Below are 23,094 nucleotides of genomic sequence, written 5' to 3'. Positions count from 1 at the left end.
TTCAGCAGCGAAGATGCTGCAGGCTAATGGTAGTGAGGCTGTAGCAGTAAATGAAGGAAAAACTGCAGCAGCGCCAACCGTACTAGCAGTTTCCAATCCGTCAGTATAGATTTTACAGGCATGCGAGTTCAGAGTAGCATGGGCCGAGTGCAACTGCCTGATATGCATTGTACTCCCTAAATTCTATCGAGGCAGAGTTAGGCAGGTTGGAAAACTGCTAGCTTGGGGGGATACACGGACTAATAGATTAACAGTAGCCACTGGCAGAGGTGAAAGTGATTCTTGCACTGCTTATATTGGAATGAGCAGCACCCTGGAAAACAAGGTGCAGGGGATTTAAGAGACTGCTGGAAGTCATTGTGGAACAAGTAAATACATGGGCTGTGTTAGGGTAGCTAAGAATAGGAACAGATGCATATATACTTGTATGTACACCAATGCTAGGAGTTTGGTAAATAAATTTAATGAATTTTAGGTGCTGGTCAAACTTCAAAAGGCAGATATTGTTGGGATAACAGAGATGAGGTATCACACAGATATAAGGAATGCAGAAATTCATTCCTTATATCTGTGTGACACCACTTTGGACATGCTGTAGGAGATTAACTGGAAATGAATGCATTTCAAGATAGGATGGGAAGATGAGAAATTCTTCCTTATGGCAGACACAGCACTGAAGGAGTCTGTGTAAATTATAGCAGGTGAGATGGATAGCTCAATAATTTTACTAAGTGCTAACTTGATAGCATGTAATTCAGCAGCGAAGATGCTGCAGGCTAATGGTAGTGAGGCTGTAGCAGTAAATGAAGGAAAAACTGCAGCAGCGCCAACCGTACTGGCAGTTTCCAATCCGTCAGTATAGATTTTACAGGCATGTGAGTTCAGAGTAGAATGGGCCGAGTGCAACTGCCTGATATTGCAAGGAGGTATGACATTTTCCCCCCCACTGAAGAAAATGTACATCGTAAGATGCAGAAACGTATGTCCAAGGTGGAACAGGAGCAGTTGTCTCCTGAAAAATATCACTTAAATCAATATTCCAATTCTGAGCAAGCTCTTTAATCCTGAGTGAAGCAGATCTATTTTCATTTGGTTTGCTGTCATATAAAAAACCATAAACATACTCCCAACTGTGGTGCGATGGATGACTGGATTTTAGCAGCGTATTGGAGGAGTAATGTTTTCCTATGAAGATGTAATGGAGGATCGTGCTCTTCAGTATAAAGACTTTGGATTAGAGAAATCCTGAAAGTGCCCAACGCAGTCCTTAGAGCACTGTGCTGGACGATATTTAGACGTTGTAAGGTAGTTCTGGCAGAGTCATATACTAGACAACCATAATCTAAGCATGAACGGATTAAAGTTCTGTAAAGGTGAAGTAAAGTATATCGATCCACTCCTCAAGACATGGACGAGACTGATCGAAGTATGTTCAAAAGCTTCAGACAAACATTTCTTAATTGAGTGATGTGAGCTTGAAAATTAAGCTTGCTGTCTAATATAAGACCAAGAAATCTGAAGTTAGTAACAAGTGGGATTGGAGTATTGTTGATTTGTAATTCTGGATCAGGATGGAGAGCCCAATGCTTGCAAAAGTGGGTCGCAGTGCATTTCTTTTCTGATAGTTAGAGAGAGAGAGAGAGAGAGATAATCTTTAATGCCCTTCACGGCCAAAAAGCCAGGGGTTAGTTGGTAACCATACCTTACAGTCCAGAATTCTATTTTGGTTATGGCAAGTTGGAGTTGGCATTCAATGGTATTGATACTTTGAGACTGACAAGAGATAGTAAGATAATCTGCATACATATAAGTTTCAACAATTTTTGGAATATCTTCTGTCATGCTGCTAACTCTAACTGCAAAAAGTGTTGAACTAAATATCGATCCCTGTGGGACTCCTTCCTGAATGAGAAGCAGAGGAGACAAATTGCTGCTATGGATAAAGGGATGGTTGAGTGGGAGAAGACAAAGGGTGGTAAATAATGGACACTGCTCATCGTGGACTAATGTTATTAGTGCAGTCCCTCAGGGTTCAGTGTTGGGTCCATTGTTGTTTTCTATATTTATAAATGATATTGATGATGGTATATCAGGCTTAATGTCCAAGTTTGCAGATGATATGTTGGTTGGCAGGGTTGTTAATGACACTAATGACAGTACACTGCTGCAACAGGACCTAGAAAAGTTGAGCAGATGAGCTCATAGGTGGCAACTACAGTTTAACATTGACAAATGTAAAGTACTGCATATGGGAAGCACTAACCCCAGAGTAATGTATCAACTGTGTGGTAATACACTGACAGTGGTAGAGAGTGTAAAGGACCTGGGGGTAATTGTGCAGGCAGAGATGAAGTTTTCTGAGAAGTGAAAGAGTAGCTCACTGTGTCTTGTCAATGATATACAGGAATTTTTCTAGCAGGGATAAGGCAAAGGTCAGGCCACACCTTGAGTACTGTATACAGATCTGGAGGCCTATTTTAAGAAGGATGTAGAGCTGTTGGAACGAGTACAGAAAAGGGCAACAGGATTAGTGAATAGAACAAAGGGTTGCTCTTATGAAGACAGGCTTAAGTTTTGCAAATTACAGTGTCTGGAGGCTAGGCATCTGTGAGGTGATCTGATTGAGGTGTATAAAGCCTTGAATGGTTTGAGCATGCTCTTGATTCTTCCTCTTGCTCAGAATAATTGCCTGAGAGGACATAAATTCAAAATTAAAATTGAGGAAAGACAGTTGTAGGATAGACGTGTGGAAGTTTGCCTTTAGCCAGCCGGTGGTTGATTATTGGAACAAACTTCCATCTGTTGTTGTAGAAGTTGATAGCTTAAACAGATTCTAGGAAGAACCAAACAAACAAACATTTGGAGCGAGTGGATGGGTGAAATGAGAAGAGTGTGTGCATTTTTTTTTTTTTTTTGACTGATGCTATATAAGCTTGCTTTCTTGCATCATGTGCCTTTGCTAATGCATTACCATTAGCATTAGTAGAGGCATTTGATGCAAGAAAGCAAGCTTATGCACCATCAGCCAAAAAAAAAAAAAAATAAATAAATAAATAAAAAATAACCACTTCCACTTCACCCCTCTGTTCGTTCGAAATACCTGTCCAGCTGAGCCTTAAACTTATTTAGGCTATCAACTTCCACGACAAGGGATGGAAGTCTCTTCCACCAACCAACCACCTGCTGGCTAAAGGCAAATTTCCTCACATCTATCCTACATCTGTCTTTCCTCAATTTGAATTTATGCCCTCTCAGGTGATTATTCTGAGTAAGAGGAACTCCCTTTCTATCCTGTCTATTCTTCTTGTACACATTGTAGTCCCTAAATTCTAATTCTACATTCCTTATCTCTGTGTGACACCATGTGTCTGATATCCCAACAATATCTGCCTTTGATGCCTTTACCAGCACCTCAAATTCATCAAATTTATTTTCTATACTCCTAACATTGGTGTACATGCAAATATACATGCACCTATTCATACTCTTAGTTATCCTACCACAACCCATGTATTTGCTCGTTCCATGATGACTCCCAACAGTCCTTGAAATCCCCAACACCTCACTTTGCGGTCTGGTGCTCATTCCAATAGAAGCAGTGTAAGAATCACTTTCACCTCTCCCTGCGACTACCGTTAATCTATTAGTCTGTGAAACCCCTTCAAGCTAGCAGTTTTCCAACTCACCTAACACTGCATCAGCAAATATTCTTGCACTCTTTCTATATAAGTGCAACCCATCCCTGTAGAAACAATCTCTCTTGTTAACAAGCACAGACCATGCTGAGAAAAATTCTACCCCATGAGCCTTGCACAATCTCTCCAGGGCCGAATTGATTGACAAGGCTCTCATCATATACTCCCTCCTATCATGTCACTAGTGCCAACATGTACAAACATATCACTATTTGTGCCCTTAAAAGATAATATCTGCTCTAAAACGTCATCATCTTTTGTCCCTGCAGACTACCCTGGTCCCATTCCACCTATCCTTTCTGCACAATATATTTTCCATGTCACTGACAACAGAGTCACCGACAATTTTACTCCAGGGGCTCACATCTTGTGAGTATGTGCTTGGCACATGCAGGGTCCTGAGCTGGATATCATCATCATTCTTCTCTTCCTTCAGCCAAAAAAAAAAAATAAATAAATAATCCTTGGTGATTCCTATCCTTGGTGATTGGTCTATCCTTGGTGATTCCTTACTACTTCTGACTCTCGCTCTCTCTCCCTGGGCAACTCGGAAAATTTTTTTTTGCTGGTGCAGCATAAGCCTCAGGCTTCCTTGCACCACATGGCTAATAACAATAAAATATTAATAATAATAATTAGCTCTTGTGTGACCAACACATTCTGCCCTGAAGGTTACCACTGTATTGCCTGATGCACAAGAGTGAGCTCTGGCATTGAGTTGGCCATGTTTGGTAAGAGCTCCTTGAATTGCATAACTGAGCAACTGATAGACAGGCATGTGTAGTACAGAACTTCCTACCAAGACAAAAATAATATTGACCAGTTAGGCTGTTCAGGCAATGAATGATCACTGTAGGCATATGGTAACATCAGCTGTTTCTCCTAATGGAGAGTGGTGGTTTGTGTGCTTCAGCATATAAACTATAAATTCCAGAAGTACGAAAGGGGTCCTAATGTGATACATATAGCACTATGATGAATATGGTCTATCCATCACAGAATGCTGGGCTATGTAGAATCATAGAATGATGCTCTATAGTCAAGTCTGGATCTAATCAGAGTTTGTATAATAATGTGAAACAATCATTCCTTGCCTGGTTGCTGAGAGAATTCATAGGATATTTAACTTTTTTAGGTAACTAGTTCTCGATTATTTGACATTTTCAAAGAAATTTAGCTTATGGTCAAAAACAATTCCAAAGAAACAGATGCTGGTTTGAATGGGTATTAGTTGTCTATGTAATATTAATTCTGGATCTGGATGAAGTCTGCATTGTTAACAGAAATGGAATACATGTTTTTTGTGTATAAAGTATGAAGACATTGATTTGCACCCATGTACTTACTTTTAATCTTATTCACCTGCAGTTTGAATATGGACAAAGTTTTATCAATGACTGTTATCAAAATTACATGTTTATCAAAATGATGTGTTATCAAAATTACATGTTTATTCAATATAAAACCTACCCTCCTTGAATTTAATGAGGATTTGTTTATAATCTATGAGATAAAGTATTGACAATTTATCTCTACTTTGACTATTACAAATTTTTACATTTATTTAAATATATTTAGTAGACAATCCATAAATAATCTCTCTTTTTTTTTTTAGCCTTTTCTTTTTATTTAATTATTATTATTTTTTTTTTATATTAGTTTCATGTAGCCAAATAATTTCTATTCTGGTGAGCAAAAAATAGAAAATTCATGAAAAATATAACTTACCCATGAAGGAAATCTATGTAGAGGTGGGGTAGGAGGTTTGCCATCAAGCTCATCATCAGTTGTTTCCCTACTTGTGAAATCTGGAAGCTCTTTACTTGGGGTATAGATTTCTGCATAGTCATGAATCTCATTATCAGCTCGAACATTTTGCTTTCTCCCTCCAGAACTATGAATTTCGTCCAAATTTAAATGTTTCTGAGTAGAAACTTTAAGGTCAAAGCCACTATAAATATCACTATTAGATGTCACATTGCTGCCATGCTTACTTCCTGATATACTTACAGAACTTGGTTTCACTTGACGTGAGCGAATATGAGGACTGGCAGGAGAAACTGAATGAGATGAGGAAGAAAATGGTGTTGATTTACCTTCCGTCCTTTGTTTGGCAGGCATCCTTGAGCGTGGAGGAGGAACTGGTTTTTTCTTAGTGTCACTACATCCACCTGTCCTTCCTGATAAGGCTATATAGTCACCATCACCACCAGATGAGGGGCGCCCACAAGATCCTGGTACACTGGGAATTAAAGGGCTTTTAGGAGTAATCAAAGCAGGTGTATCAACATCTACTGAGCCAGAGTCTGCTCTAGAATCATGCCGTATGTCTACTTCTGAATCACAGGGTTCTGATGTAGTAGAACTAAGGACTGAAACATTGCTTTCATTATATTTTTTCCTTTCAATTTTAACCCTAGGTGGGGCTGACCTTGTATGACTTTTCTTTTTAGAAAAATCAACAGCTGCATAAAGAGGATCTGAGTCAGAGTTTGTGATGGCACTACGTTCCCTCAAAGTAACTTCAGTTAGCATAGTATTTTCTTCTCCTAGAGAATGTTTTCGCCTGACTCGACACACAGTAGTGGGTGAGAGTCTGTCTGGTATTTCTGGAGGTAAGCTGTCATCTGATTCTCCTCTATCTTCAAAACTTCCACGAGAAGAATCCTGAAAATGTGCAATATTAATTCAAAATCTTAACTGCTCTGTTCCCACTTTTAAAAACAATTTTTTAAAATATTGTTAAAATTGGGTATTTAGCATTAGCAAAGGCACATGATGCAAGAAAGCAAGCTTATATAGCATATATATAAGCAAAAGGCTAAAGGCTAGCTATTATATCAAAAATACAATAACTTTTACTTTTTTTAATCTAGAAATAAAGAATTAGTTTATTATTAATTTTCATAACAGAAAGAGAAAATAGTTATGTGTATTTAGGCAACTTTTTTTTTATCCTGCTGTTTCTGAAGAAAGATGGAATGTCTGTAGACAATTATAGACATTCCATATGTGGTGCAAATATGTGTTGCAAAATAAATATGCTTCAAGTGAAATTTTACAGAAGAGAAGATTCGTCTATAATTAAGGAGGTGGGGCTTGGTTTAGTTTAGTCTAGGGTTTTTTGGTGCATCAACAACTAAGGCTATAATGTGACAAAAGCAGGTTATATAAAATATAAAAGTTAAGAATTTAGTGACCTAATGAATTATATCCAAATATATAACAATAAAGTTATGTATTAGCATAGGCACATGATGCAAGAAAGCAGGCTTATACAGGGTGTCTCAAAAATATTGGTACAAACGTTTGGGGGGGGGGGAGGTAATATCTAAAGGAATGTGAATCGCATAGGAACCCATAACCGGAAACGTCACGGGAAAGTATTAGCAGAGGCACAAGAAGCAGAAATGACACAAGACAGTAATTAGTGGCAAACATTTATTTTAAATAATATTAACAATGGAGTATGAGATGGATGCATTTCATGTAACAACAGATGCTCGAAGGTTCCACCATGAGACATGATGCATGTGTGACACCGACGCAGCATGGATTGGAGGACACGGTCGAACACACTTGGAGTTTCTTTGACAGTAGCAGCAGCGCAGACGAGTCTCACCACGAGATCCATTTCCATCTCCACAGGCGATTCATACACGATAGATTTGAGGGCCCCCACAGAAAGAAATCAAGTCTCGATAAATCAGGTGAGCATGGGGGCCAGGCAATGGGTCCACCACGGCCAATCCATCACCGCCCAAAACGCCTGTTCAAATGTTCACAAACACACCTTCAATAATGGGCAGGTGCCCCGTCATGCTGAAACCAAATGTTGTGTCTCACATTTGCTGGAACATCGTCAAGTAACCCTGGTAGAACTTGTTCAAGAAAGATCCGATATTTAGCAGAGTTCATGCGGGATGGTAACAGGTATGGGCGGGCCGACTAAGCAGTCACTGACCATACCTACCCACACATTTATTGTGAAGTGATGTTGTGCCGCATGGGGGTGCACACTGTGTGGGTTGTCGTGAGCCCACACATGAGCATTGTGCTGATTGAATAAGCCTTCCCGAGTGAAATAAGCCTCATCCGTGACCAAAACATAGGCTGGAAAATTCAAATCTTGAACACTTTCTTTGAGAAACCACTGTACAAAAGCACACATGCAGGATTATCTTGGGGGAGCAGTAACTGAACCCTTTGGAGGTGAAAGGGGTATAAGGAATCGTCATGCCAGACACGCTGTACGCTGCAACGAGACACTCCTAAGGCAGAGGCAACGGCACGTGTGCTAGTAGTAGGATTATTTTGGATGGCATTCAACACACTTTCTTCTATGGCGGGAGTTCACGTCAAACATGGTCTGCCCACACTACTCCTGTTACCTCTAAATGACCCATAATTGCACAAATTTTGATGCACACGTGCAAAGAAACGTTGGTCTGGTACATGTCTGTCTGGGAAGTGTACAAACATAAATTTGTTGAGCGGCTCGTCCATTGCCCTCTGCTAATCCATACACTAGGTGCATGTCTGCCAGCTCACAGTTGGTATATCGATGCATGCTCTTTGTGTGGCGACTACTGCTTGAATGAGTAAACAAGAAATTTTTCCTCTCGCGAACGAACAGCACCATCTACCGACTTACGGTGATGTTTACGGTTATGGGTTCCTATGCAATTCACATTCCTTTAGATATTACCTACCTCCCCTAAACGTTTGTACCAATATTTTTGAGACACACTGTATGGCATCAGCTGGGAAAAAAAAAAAAAAAAAATCAAATTTTACCCATAAACTCACTTCAAATGTTTGTTTAGTTCTGCCTTGAATCTATTTAAGCTATCAACTTTTGCAACGACAGATGGAAGTTTCTTCCAGCAATCAACTACATGCTGGGCTAAAGGCAAACTTCCACACATCTATCCTACAACTGTCTTTTTTATGCCCCTCAGGCGATTATTCTGAGGAAGAGGAAAAGTCCCATCAGCATTGAGCATGCTCAAACCATTCAAGGCTTTATACACCTCAACCTCGCAGGTGCCTAGTCTCCAGACACTGTAATTTGCAAAACTTAAGCCTTTTTTCCCAAGAACAACCCTTTGTTCCATTTACTAATATTGTCGCCCTTCTCTGCACTCCCTCCAAGGAAGCTCTACATCCTTCCTAAAATGAGGCCTCCCGACAAGTATACAGTATGCAAGGTGTGGCCTGACCATTGCCTTATACAAGGGGATAATCACCTCTTTATCCATGCTAGAAAAATTCTTGTATATCATTGATAAGACACCACGAGCTACTCTTGCAGACCGTCTGCACTGCTCATAAAACTTCATATCTGCCCACACAATTACCCCCAGGTCCTTTTCATTCTCTACCACTGTCAGTGTAGTACCACACTGTTGATATGTTACTCTGGGGTTAAAAAAGTTAACTGCAGCCATTATCAACCCACTGCAGGATGGAAGCCTCCTCAACAATTCATGCTGAGGGAAATGGACCATAATCTGCCACGCTGGTCCAGTGCGGGTTGGCAGATCGACCGTATTTGACAGTCAGGGGCTTGAACCCTGGACTACTCAAAGAGCGTGTGCTACTGCACTCCAGCTCCGACCACTTGGCTATGGGGTTACTGCTTCCCATATGCAGTACTTTACATTTGCCAATGTTAAACTCCAGTTGACACCTATGAGCCCATCTGCTCAACTTTTCTAGATCCTGTTGCAGCAGTGTACTGTCATTAGTGTCATTAACAACCCTGCCAACCTTCATATCATGTGCAAACTTGGATATTAAGCCTGATATACCATCGTCAATATCATTAATAAATACAGAAAACAACAATAGACCTAACACTGAACTCTGAAGGACTCCACTAATAACATTAGTCCACAAACAGCAGTGTCAATTGATTACCACTCTCTGTCTTCTCCCACTCAACCATCCCTTTATCTATAGCAGCAATTTGCCTCCAATGCCACATTGCTTCAATTTGTGCAGCAGTCTTCCAGGTGGAACAGTATCAAAAACCTTTCTAAGATCCAAATATATGATATCAAGGAAAGGCTTTTGATACTGTTGCACATGGAAGACTGCTGCGCAAATTCGAGCAGTGTGGCATTGGAGGCAAATTGCTGCTATGGATAAAGGGATGGTTGAGTGGCAGAAGACAGAGAATGGTAATTAATGGACACTGTTATTTGTGGACTAATTCAGTGTAGGGTCTATTGTTATTTGTCACACTGCTGTGTCACATGACCACAGTTGTGGATATAAATGCAGCAGAACAACCTTTCTAGTATCAGTTACACATACGAACAGTAGCAAGAATGACCTAACGGATTTCGAACGTGGCATGGTAGTAGATGCAACATGTTGGACAAAGACATCTTGAACTTTTCATGCACCACAGTTTCAATGGTGTATCGAGAATGGTGCAACGAACAGAAAACATCCTCTCAACGGCACTCCTTTGGAAGAAAATCACTTGTTAATGAGAGAATTCAGAGGAGGATGGCTACGATTGTGCAAGGAAACAGGCAGGCCACAATGTCGCACATCACATCGGAATACAACCTTGGTGCGCAGAACAAAATATTGCAACAGACCACTAGTTGCACTTTGTCGGAAATGGGCTACAACACTCGACGGCCACATCGTGTACCTTTGTTATCAATGGAGAACAAGAGAGCACGCCTCCTGTGGGCATAGCAACACCAGCACTGGACTATTGAGGATTGGAAAACAGTTGATTAGTCTGACGAGTTGAAGTTCTTGGTGCATCATGTTGATGGGAGGCTCAGAATTTGGCTAAAACAACATGAATCCATGAACCTATCATGTCTGACGACTACAGTGCAAGGTGGTGGGGAATGTTTTCTTGGCACACGTTGGTTCTATTGATACCCATAGATTCACATCTGAATGCCACATCATACCTAAACATCGTTGCTGATCAAATGCATCCATTCATGATGACAGTTAATCTTTAATCGGATGGTTACTTCCAGCAGGATAATGCAACGGTGCACAAAGTCCAAATCACTATGGAATGGTTCCAGGAATATAACAATGACTTTTCTTTGCTGCAGTGGCCTGCTCAGTCCTTGTATCTCAATCCTATTTAACATCTTTGGGATCAGCTGGAAAGGGCTGTTCACTTCAAGCTACACCTCGTTGAATCTCAAGGAACTCTGTGACACACTCGTGTCTGCATGGTACTCCATTCCTGCACAATGTTTTCAGCATCTTGTTCAATCCATGCCTAGATGAATTCAGGCTGTTTTGAAGGCTAAAGGAGGCTCAACACGCTACTAGATAGATGTACCTAATAAAGTGGCAGCACAGTGTATATTCAACACTTTCGTGATCAATGGCTCAAAGATGCTATCTATAAGAACTGGCTCTGCAAATTAGATGATGATTAGCATTAGCATTAGCATTAGTAGAGGCATTTGATGCAAGAAAGCAAGCTTATGCAGCATCAGCCAAAAAAAAAAAAAAAAACCACTTCCACTTCACCCCTCTGTTCGTTCAAAATACCTGTCCAACTGAGCCTTAAACTTATTTAGGCTATCAACTTCCACGAAAGGGATGGAAGTCTGTTCCACCAACCAACCACCCGCTGGCTAAAGGCAAATTTCCACACGTCTATCCTACATCTGTCTTTCCTCAATTTGAATTTATGCCCTCTCAGGTGATTATTTTGAGTAAGAGGAAGAATCCCATCAGCATTGAGCATGCTCAAACCGTTCAATGCACCTCTATCAGATCACCTCGCTGGTGCCTGGTCTCCAGACACTATAATTTGCAAAACTTAAGCCTTTCTTCGTAAGAGCACCCCTTTGTTCCATTCACAAATCTTGTTGCCCTTCTCTGTACTCGTTCCAGCAGCTCTACATCCTTCTTGAAGTGAGGCCTCCAGACCTGTATACAGTACTCTAGGTGTGGCCTGACCATTGCCTTATACAAGGGAATAATCACCTCCTTATCCCTTCTAGAAAAATTCCTATATATCATTGACAATACACCATGAGCTACTCTTGCAGCCCGTCTGCACTGCTCAGAGAACTTCATATCTGCCTGCACAACCACCCCCCAGGTCCCTTTCATTCTCTACCACTGTCAGTGTAGTACCACAGAGTTGATACGTTGCTCTGGGGTTGCTGTTTCCCATGAGTAGTACTTTACATTTGTCAATGTTAAACTTCATTTGCCACCTCTCAGCCCATCTGCACAACCTTTCCAAATCCTGTTGCAGCAGCATAGTGTCAGTACTGTCCTTGACAACCCTGCCTACCTTTGTATCGTCTGCAAACTTCGACATTAAGCTTGATATACCCTCATGAATATCATTTATGAATACAGAAAACAATAATGGACCCAACACTGAGCCCTGAGGGGCTCCACTAATAACATTAGTCCACGACGAGCAGTGTCCATTGATTACCACTCTCTGTCTTCTCCCCCTCAACCACCCCTTTATCCACAGCAGCAATTTGCCTCCAATGCCACACTGCTCCAATTTGTGCAGCAGTCTTCCATGTGCAACAGTATCAAAAGCCTTTCTAAGATCCAAGTATATAATATCAAAGTTATTCCCTGCATCCAGTTCCTTTGTGACTGCATCATAGTATCCAATCAAATTGGTCAGGCATGACTTCCCCTTAACAAAACCATGCTGTGTCCGAGCTATAGCTGAAGTCTTGTCTAAATGATCCTGCAGTGCTTCTTTAACTAGTGCCTCCATTAATTTTCCTGGAACAGAAGTTAAACTCACAGGTCTATGATTACTCGTGTCAGCCTTTCATCCTCCTTTGTGAATTGGGGTGACATTTGCACATCTCCAGTCTGTGGGTACCTCCCCTGAGTCCAAGGAAGCTCTCATAATTATGGCTAAGGGTTTGCTTACTTCCTTTGCTGCCTCCTTTAATATAACTGGATAGATCCCATCCACTCCGGGTGCCTTTCTTGTGTTTATCTTCAACAATTTCTCCTCCACTTTACTCTCAGTTATTACAAGATTCTCTAGCTTACTGCTAGAGTTGAATACACCTCTGGCTTTCCCCTCGCTAAATAACTCCTCATGTGTGAATATCGATGCAAAATATTCATTTAGTTTGTTAGCTACCTGAGCAGGATCATCAACAGTTGACCCATCGATATCAAGTGGACCAATCTGATTAATCATCTTCCTTCTAGAGTTTTCATAAGTAAAGAACTCTTTGCTGTTTTTCTTTGCATCCCTTGCCAAAGATTTCTCGTAATCTGCCTTCACCTGCCTAACCTCCTTTGTAACTTGGTTACAGATCAACTTGTATCTATCATAGGCTTCTGTGTCATGTGTTAATTTGTATGCATCCCATGCATGTTTCTTCTCTGCCACATGCCTCATCAGTTCATCTGACATCCATTTAGGCCTAAACCTTAAACAATATTTCTTAGTTGGTATGTAAAGCCTAGTAGCTTCCCATTTTGAATTTGCTGTTGAATGCTTTGAATGCTTCCCATTTTGCATTTGCTGTTGGTAACATCATCAGTTGGTCCCACTGTATAGAATTTAAATACTGTCTCAGTCCATCATAGTCGCCTTTACGAAAGCAATAACCCTTCCCTTTACCCCTAATGGTAGTTATCTCTTTGAGTAAATCCCACTTCAGCACACTGTGATCACTGCCACCTAGTGGTTCATTTATCTGCAGATTCCTAATGCATGAAGAATCACTGCTGATGATCAAATCAAGAGTATTCCTCCCTCTAGTTGCCTCCCGAACATGCTGATGTAGAAAACAATCATCCAATAAATCCACAAAAGCCTTGCTAGTGTGTCAGTGACCAGCCCCCAAATTCCAGTCAATATCTGGGAAATTAAAATCTCCCATTATAAGACTCTCTGATTTACTGGCCCACTCTATTTCCCTGTACAGTTTCTTATTATACTCATCAGAGTCATTAGGCCTATAGCACACTCCTACTCTCAATTTTGATCTCCCAATGCTTATGTCACACCAAACTGACTCAACACTGCACTGTCCAGTGATGTCCACTGGCTTCACTTCCTTGGATTTTATGTATTTCTTAACTAATAGCATGACCCCCTCCTCCCTTCCTATCCTGTCTATCCTTTCTGTAGATGTTGTACTCCCCAAATTCCAGTTCTGCATTCCTTATATCTGTGTGACACCACGTCTCTGATATCCCAACAATATCAGCCTTTGATGTTTTGAGCAATACCTCAAATTCATCAAATTTATTTACTAAACTCCTAGCATTGGTGTACACGCAAGTATACATGCACCTATTTCTATTCTTAGCTACCCTAACACAACCCATGTGTTTACTTGTACCGCAATGACTCCCGGCAGTCTCTGAAATATCCTGCATCTTGTTTTTCAGGCTTCTGCTCATTCCAATAGGAGCAGTGCAAGAATCTCTTTCACCTCTGCCAGTGGCTACTGTTAATCTATTCGTCTTTGTCTTCCCCCAAGCTAGCAGTTTTCCGACCCACCTAACACTGCCTCGATAGCATCAGCAAATATTCTTGCACCCTTTCTATTTAAGTGTATCCCATCCCTGTAGAAGCAATCTCTCCTGTTAACAAGTACAGTCCAGGCTGAAAAAAAATACTACCCCTTGAGCCTTGCACAATCTTTCCAGGGCCGAATTGATCGACAAAGCTCTCATCATATACTCCCTCCTATCGTGTCTGGGCACGATTTATTTAAAATGTTTTTCGTAAATGCATGCAAGAGCCAAATTAAATAATATTGAAAGGCATTGTAATACAAATGAAGCACAAAAAAGCCAAAGAGCTCATTAGTTTTCCGCATTAGAGAGAATTGCCAATACAGAAATTGCAAAGGAAGAAAGCAGCATAGCATTTTTCATAGCTGATGTTCTACTATTCTTTCCTTTTATAATTTTCTTATATATTTCATAACCTTGTTTACTCCGTGTGTTGTATTGCCAAATGTTTGGAAATAATATATTATTACATGTTTTACTGAGTATTATTAATACATAGTAAATATGTATTATTATTATTCACATGCTTTCCTAATATTCAAATAAAGATAATCAATCAAACATTATTTATGTGTGTATAAGTGTTCCTAAGTCTATCTAGAAAAAAAAAAAAAACTCAAAAATCTGCTTGCCATGCCCTCCCCCTTACAATTATGCTTGGATACACTAAGTATCATCATAAGTGCCACAAGTACCAATTTCTATTAAAAACAAATCGAAACAAGTGGATTTAGATGGGTCAGATACATGCTTATATGGACAAATAGACACTGTTTCACACTTACTGTAAATATGGGATTTTTTCAGACATCTAGCCAGAGTATGAATTGATGTTGGAGGTCTGGATTAAACAAAGCTATAGTTGTTGATTAATTCTCCTGAAATATTTAGGCTCTCTTCAGTGTTTTTGCTTGTAACTGTTTAAAAGGATTCTAGAGAATTGGACTTATCTTGGGGTAACTACCAATTTGAATTATATAATGCATGAATCTCTCTCAGATTAACTTAATTATAGTATGATTTTTTTGTATAAATTTTGTTATTAATAATCTTACTTCCTGTTAATACACTAACATTAATAACCTAATAAAATATAAATACTCATAGAAATGTTGGTGTTGCTAATAACAGCAGTCTGTAACAAAGATTTCTGGAATTATCAGTCTGTTCACAAGGATGATAAATTTATTACTATTATAAGCCATATGGTGGAAGGAAGCCTGAGGTTTATGCTGCACCAGCCAAAAAAAAAAAGAAAAAAATTTCTGAATTACCCAGAGAGAGAGAGAGAGAGAGAGAGAGAGAGAGAGAGAGAGAGAGACAGAAAACAAGGGTCAGAAATAGAAGGGAATCACCAAGAAAGAGAAGAATGATGATATCCAGCTCAGGATCCTGGGTGTGCCAAGCCCATACTCACCAAATGTGAGCCCGCAAGGTTATTTTTCATGTAGAGTATAAATGGGCAATCAAACTGCTTATACTTTATTATGAATTTGTATTAACATATACTAATTTAATATGTATGAATGATATTATCATATTTGCACTTTATTGTTGTTGTTGTTATTAAGTTTAATGATACAAGGGCTAATAAGTTCAAATCGTGTCAGTTTGTAGTTTATTTCTTATATACATATATCATTTAACAATTCAATTATATACTTGCATATAGGCCAGTACGATTTAAATATGTTAACAGTTTTATGTTTGCATGATTACCAAGAAAATGGGATAAAATCTGGGGATTCATTTAATTTGCTGAATTACCAAAAGGTGCTAGAACGGATTGATAAGTAAAGTATAAGTATTTTTTTGGCTGATGCTATATAAGCTTGCTTATATAGCATCAGCCAAAAAAAAACCCTTATTTTACACATCCACTCGCTCCAAATGTTTGTCAAGTTCTGCCTTGAATCTATTTAAGCTATCAACTTCTACAACAAAGTTTGTTCCAGCAATCAACCACCCGCTGGCTAAAGGCAAACTTCCGCACATCTATCCTACAACCGTCTTTCTTCAATTTGAATTTATGCCCTCTCAGGTGATTATTCTTTGCTAATGCTAATGCTACAAGAAAGTGGCAAAATGTAAGTTGGGTGTGACAGGATGTGCACTGGAGTAGATCTTCTCCCAGTAATATAAACAGGTGTGTAATATGAGTATACCCAATTCCCAGTCTTGCCAATACCACTTCTTCTCGTCTGAGTCCAGACAGCCACAACTCTGGTTCTTGTTTGATCTGGTAAAGTTTGTTGTTGGTATTACTTCTCCAGATTTGTGACCAGTTTTCATAACATGCCTTGCAAATTACAGGCTTGTAATCCATATATGGAATCTGAAGGTGCTGTGGGAATGTGATAAGAAGTTGTTTAGTGGCAAGACCCAGGGTCCTGAGCTGGATATCATCATTCTTCTTTTTCTTGGTGATTCCTTTCTAATTCTCTCTCTCAGGGTAACTCGGGAATTTTTTTTTTGGCTATTGCAGCATAAGCCTCAGGTTTCCTTGCTTGCACCATATAGCTAATAATAATAAGATCAGCATTTCCCGGAATTCCATAATGTCCCAGCACCCAATAAAACATTACCGGATTGGACTCTTTGCAGGAGAGTAACTGATAGTGAATAGTTGTCAATGTAGGATGACAGGAAGAGAAATTCTCCCTTATGGCAAAGACTGCACTGAGAGAGTCAGTACAGATTAGGGCTGGTGAAATGGAGTGTTAAACAATTTATTCAAGTGCAAGCTTTATGGCTGGTAATAAGGCTGTAATGATATTTGACGGGAAATCTGCTACAGTACCCACTGATTGTCAGTTTTTGATCTGTCAGTGTATATTGCACAGGAATAGCAGTTAAGATTGGAATGGACTGCATGCAACTGTCGGATATTGTAAGAAGCTAAAATATCCTTCCCCCATCAGAGAAAGTAGTCATCACGAGAGGCATGAAAATGTAACCAAGAGGGGTCCTTAGAAATGTCACTTAGATCAACATTCCCAGTAAGAAGTTCTTTTAAGTCTGAGCAATGTAGGTCAGTTTTCATGTGGTTTACTCTCATAAAAGGAATTCCACTGGGTATTATATAGGTACTTCCAACTAGAATGGGACGAGAGACTTCTGATCTTAGCAGCATATTGAGACAGCAATATTTTTCTGCAAAGATGTAATGGAGATCATGTGCTTCAATGTAAAGGCCTTGGATGGAGAAGTTCTGAAAGCTCCTAGGGCTGTCCTCAGAGCACCATGCTGTATAACGCTCAGCCGTTACAATGTGCTTATCTTAGCAGAATTATATACTGGAGAAACATGCATGAGCGGATTAGGGACTTGTACAGGTGTAGTCAGGTATAATGATCAGCTCCCCGTGACATGGATGAGACTGATTGAAGTATATTCAAATGCTTTAGACAAGCAGTTTTTAAATGAGGGTTGAATTTGAAAGTGTCTGCAATTCTGCCCAGACACGATAGGAGGGAGTATATGATGAGAGCCCTGTCGATCAATTTGGCCCTGGAAAGATTGTGAAAGGCTCAAGGGGTAGAATATTTTTCAGCCTGGTCTGTACTTGTTAACAGGAGAGACTGCTTCTACAGGGATGGGATACACTTGAATCGAAAGGGTGCAAGAATGTTTGCTGATGCTATCGAGGCAGTGTTAGGTGGGTCGGAAAACTGCTAGATTGGGGGGGATACAAGGACTAATAGATTAACAGTAGCCACTGGCAGAGGTGAAAGAGATTCTTGCACTGCTTCTATTGGAATGAGCCGCAGCCTGGAAAATAAGATACAGGATATTTCAGAGACTGCTGGGAATCATTGGGGTACAAGTAAACACATGGGTTGTGTTAGGGTAGCTAAGAAAAAGAACAGGTGCATGTATACTTGCGTGTACACCAATGCTAGGAGTTTAGTAAATAAATTTGATGAATTTGAGGTATTGCTCAAAACATCCAAGGCAGATATTGTGGGGATTTCAGAGACGTGGTGTCACACAGATATAAGGAATGCAGAACTGGAATTTGGGGAGTACAATGTCTACAGAAGGGATAGACAGGATAGGAAGGGAGGAGAGGTTATGCTATTAGTTAAGAAATACATAAAATCCAAGGAAGTGAAGCCAGTTGACATCGTTGGACAGTGCAGTGTCGAGTCAGTTTGGTGTGACATAAGCATTGGGAGATCAAAATTGAGAGTAGGAGTGTGCTATAGGCCTAATGACTCTGATGAGTATAATAAGAAACTGTACAGGGAAATAGAGTGGGCCAGTAAATCAGAGAGTCTTATAATGGGGGATTTTAATTTCCCAGATATTGACTGGAATTTGGGGGCTGGTCACTCACACACTAGCAAGGCTTTTGGGGATTTATTGTATGATTGTTTTCTACATCAGCATGTTTGGAAGGCAACTAGAGGGAGGAATACTCTTCATTTGATTATCAGTAGTGATTCTTCATGCATTAATAATGTGCAGGTAAATGAACCACTAGGAGGCAGTGATCACAGTGTGTTAAGTGGGATTTACTCAAAGAGGTAACTACCATTAGGGGTAAAGGGAAGTGTTATTGCTTTCGTAAAGGCGACTACGATGGACTGAGACAGTATTTAAATTCTATACAGTGGGACCAACTGATGATGTTGCCAACAGCAAATTCAAAATGGGAAGCATTCAAAGAACTTATCTTGGAAGCTACTAGGCTTTACATACCAACTAAGAAATATTGTTCAAGGTTTAGGCCTAAGTGGATGTCAGATGAACTAATGAGACATATGGCAGAGAAGAAAAATGCATGGGATACATACAAATTAACACGTGACACAGAAGCCTATGATAGATACAAGTTGATCTATAACCAAGTTACAAAGGAGGTTAGGCAGGCGAAGGCAGATTACGAGAGATCCTTGGCAAGGGTTGCGAAGAAAAACAGCAAAGAGTTCTTTACTTATGTAAACTCTAAAAGGAAGGGGATGAATCAGATTGCTCCACTTGATATCGATGGGTCAACTGTTGATGATCCTGCTCAGGTAGCTAACAAACTAAATGAATATTTTGCATCGACATTCACACATGAGGAGTTATTCAGCGAGGGGAATGCCAGAGCAGCGCCTCCATAGCCAGGTGGGAAGGAGCAGCAGTGCGTGGCACACGCTTCTTGATTAGACCGGGGTTCGAGCCCGTCACCACCAAATACTGAGGATGCGGAAAGGTCAGGGAATGACCACCGTATATCTCAGAGCAATATGGCCTTACTTGATAATGCTCCTAAAAACTAAAATAACAACAATAACAGAATGCCAGAGGTGTATTCAACTCTGGCAGTAAGCTAGATAATCTTGTAATAACTGAGAGTAAAGTGGAGGCAAAATTGTTGAAGATAAACACAAGAAAGGCACCTGGGGTGGATGGGATCTATCCAGTTATATTAAAGGAGGCAGCAAAGGAAGTAAGCAAACCTTAGCCATAATTATGAGAGCTTTCTTGGACTCAGGGGAGATACCCATAGACTGGAGATGTGCAAATGCGACTCCAATTCACAAAGGAGGATCAAAGGCTGACACAAGTAATTATAGACCTGTGAGTTTAACTTCTGTTCCAGGAAAATTAATGGAGGCACTGGTTAAAGAAGCACTGCAGGATCATCTAGACAAGACTTCAGTTATAGCTCGGACACAGCATGGTTTTGTCAAGGGGAAGTCTTGCCTGACCAATTTGATTGGATACTATGATGCAGACACAAAAGAACTGGATGCAGGGAATAACTTTGATATTATATACTTGGATCTTAGAAAGGCTTTTGATACTGTTGCACATGAAGACTGCTGCACAAATTGGAGCAGTGTGGCATTGGAGGCAAATTGTTGCTATGGATAAAGGGGTGGTTGAGGGGGAGAAGACAGAGAGTGGTAATCAATGGACACTGTTCGTCGTGGACTAATGTTATTAGTGGAGTCCCTCAGGGTTCAGTATTGGGTCCATTATTGTTTTCTGTATTTATAAATGATATTGATGATGGTATATCAAGCTTAATGTCCAAGTTTGTAGACGATACGAAGGTTGGCAGGGTTGTCAAGGACACTACTGACACTATGCTACTGCAACAGGATCTGGAAAGGTTGAGCAGATGGGCTGAGAGGTGGCAAGTGAAGTTTAACATTGACAAATGTAAAGTACTACATATGGGAAACAGCAACCCCAGAGCAAATATCAACTCTGTGGTACTACACTGACAGTGGTAGAGAATGAAAGGGACCTGGAGGTGGTTGTGCAAGCAGATATGAAGTTTTCTGAGCAGTGCAGACGGGCTGCAAGAGTAGCTCATGGTGTATTGTCGATGATATATAGGAATTTTTCTAGCAGGGATAAGGAGGTGATTATTCCCTTGTATAAGGCAATGGTATGCCACACCTAGAGTACTGTATACAGGTCTGGAGGCCTCATTTCAAGAAGGATGTAGGGATGCTGGAACGAGTACAGAGAAGGGCAACAAGATTGGTGAATGGAACAAAGGGGTGCTCTTACGAAGAAAGGCTTAAGTTTTGCAAATTACAGTGTCTGGAGACTAGGCACCAGTGAGGTGATCTGATTGAGGTGTATAAAGCCTTGAATGGTTTGAGCATGCTCAATGCTGATGGGATTCTTCCTCTTGCTCAGAATAATCACCTGAGAGGGCATAAATTCAAATTGAGGAAAGACAGATGTAGGATAGACGTGAGGAAATTTGCCTTTAGCCAGCGGGTGGTTGGTTGGTGGAACAGACTTCCATCCCTTGTCGTGGAAGTTGATAGCCTAAATAAGTTTAAGGCTCAGCTGGGCAGGTATTTCGAACGAACAGAGGGGTGAAGTGGAAGTGGTTATTTTTTATTTATTTATTTATTTTTATTTTATTTTATTTATTTTATTTTTTTTTTGGCTGATGCTGCATAAGCTGGCTTTCTTGCATCAAATGCCTCTACTAATGCTAATGCTAATGAGTGATGTGAGCTTGGAAGTTTAGCTTTCTGTCCAATATCAGTCTAAGAAACCTAACTATATTAACAAGTGGGATTGGAATTTTGTTTATTTGTAGTTCGGGATCAGGATAGAGAGCCCATAGCTTGCAGTAATGAGTGGCAGTGCATTTCTTTTATCACAGTCGATAACCATTCCATGAAGTCCAGGAATCTATTTTGGTTATTGGCTACTTGGAGCTGTCATTTGATGGTGTTCATACTTTTAGACTGACAGGAAATGATAAGGTCATCTGCATACATGTAAGTTTCAATGGTTTTTGGGATATCCTGTGTCATATTGCTAACTCAAATTGCAAATAATATTGCACTAAGTATCGAACCCTGTGGTACGTCTTCCTCCTGAATGTGATATATACAGAGTATGTGTTGATATCGGATCTGAAAATAACGAAGCCACAAGAAATTTTGAATTACTTCAGGCAACTGTCCCCTTACACCTAGATGGTAAATATCCATTATAATACCATGGTGCCAAGTAGTGACAAATGCTTTTTCAAGATCTAAGTTGACCATGATTCGATGCATGACAAAGGCATTGCAAATATGAGATTTGGCCTTGATAACCACATCTAGAGTTGATCTGTTCCTCCAAAAGCCATGAAGGGATAGATGGCATGATGTCTAAATTTGCAGATGATGAAAAGATTAGTAGAGTAGTTAATGATCACCGCCAAGCAGAGTTTCTTGGCCTAAATAGACTTCAGGGATGGTAAGAAAAGTGGCAGCCATGCTTTAATCCAGAAAAGTGTAAAGTGTTACACCTGGGGAACAGTAACCCCAAAATAACTTATACACACTTGGTGGAGTTGAACTGAAGCCAGTAGTGGAGGAAAGGGACTTGGGCAGGGCCGCATTTACACATAAGCTAAACAAGTTACAGCTTAGGGCCTCATATTACAAGGGGCCTCACTCCACCTTAAAAATTCTTTTTTAATATTGTCACAATGAACTGGTGAAGGACCTCATACATGTTATGAGGTCCTTCTTAGGGTCACAACAAGTTTAAATCTGGCCAGACATGAAGTTATCCGAGCATTGTAGACTGGTTGCAAGGAAGGCCCATAGTGTCCTATCGAACAATTGCTAGTAGAGGTAAGGACGTTGTAATCCCATTATATAAGGCTATTGTTAAACCACACTTGGAATACTGTGTTCAAGTATGGTGACCACACCTAAAGAAAGGCATTGTTCTTCTTGAAAGGGTCCAAAGATGGGTAACTTGCCTGGCAAGATCGGCAAAAGGGCGTCCATATAAGGAAAGACTTCGAATATGTGGGTTGCAGAGTTTGAAAACTAGACACCTTAGAGGAGACTTGACTGAGGTGTTTAAGGCTCTGAGAGTCATAAGTAAAATGAATGAGGATGAAATTTTCACGCTTGTAAATGATTCTAGAACTAGGGGCCATAATTTCAGGTTACAGGAGGAGATGTTTAGACTGGATTGCAGGAAGTTTTACTTTAGCCAGAGAGTTATAAATTACTGGAATAAGTTACCTATATGGGTGGTAGAGGCTGACAGCTTAGGTAAGGTCACCTGGAAAATTACCTATGGGAGGAGGGAAACGCATAGGTTGTCTCTTTCCTTTACTCTTAATAATTATTTATTTTTTAAAAATTTTCTTCTTATTATTATTATTTTATTTTTCTTATTATTTTTTTTATTTATTTCTTATTATTTTTTATTTTATTTATTATTATTATTTATTTATCTGTTATCTATCTGTTATTTTATCTGGCTGGTGCAGCATAAGCCATAGGCTTCCTTGCATCATGTGGCCATTGCTATTACTAATAAACACCATCTGCAGCACTGTTGGGAGATCTATTTAATGATTCTTTATTTCTACTAATGTAAAGGGTTG

The 23,094-nt window shown here is 40.0% G+C and overlaps 1 protein-coding gene across 1 annotated transcript in view; it reads right to left on the bottom strand.

Moving 5' to 3' along the window:
* Positions 1 to 23,094, bottom strand: part of LOC150085112 (pleckstrin homology domain-containing family H member 1-like) — a 919,142-nt gene that overhangs the window by 316,681 nt on the left and 579,367 nt on the right. The window contains exon 6 of the mRNA XM_090376468.1: positions 5,424 to 6,362. Coding sequence (XP_090232594.1) covers positions 5,424 to 6,362 — 939 coding nt within the window. The remainder of the gene's footprint in view (positions 1 to 5,423; positions 6,363 to 23,094) is intronic.

This window comes from Mastigoproctus giganteus, chromosome 6 (genome assembly GCF_048544385.1).
Source record: "Mastigoproctus giganteus isolate SK-2022 chromosome 6, ASM4854438v1, whole genome shotgun sequence".
NCBI lineage: Eukaryota > Metazoa > Arthropoda > Arachnida > Uropygi > Thelyphonidae > Mastigoproctus > Mastigoproctus giganteus.
Note: the sequence above shows the minus strand (reverse complement) of the source record. Positions and strands in the feature narration are given on the sequence as shown.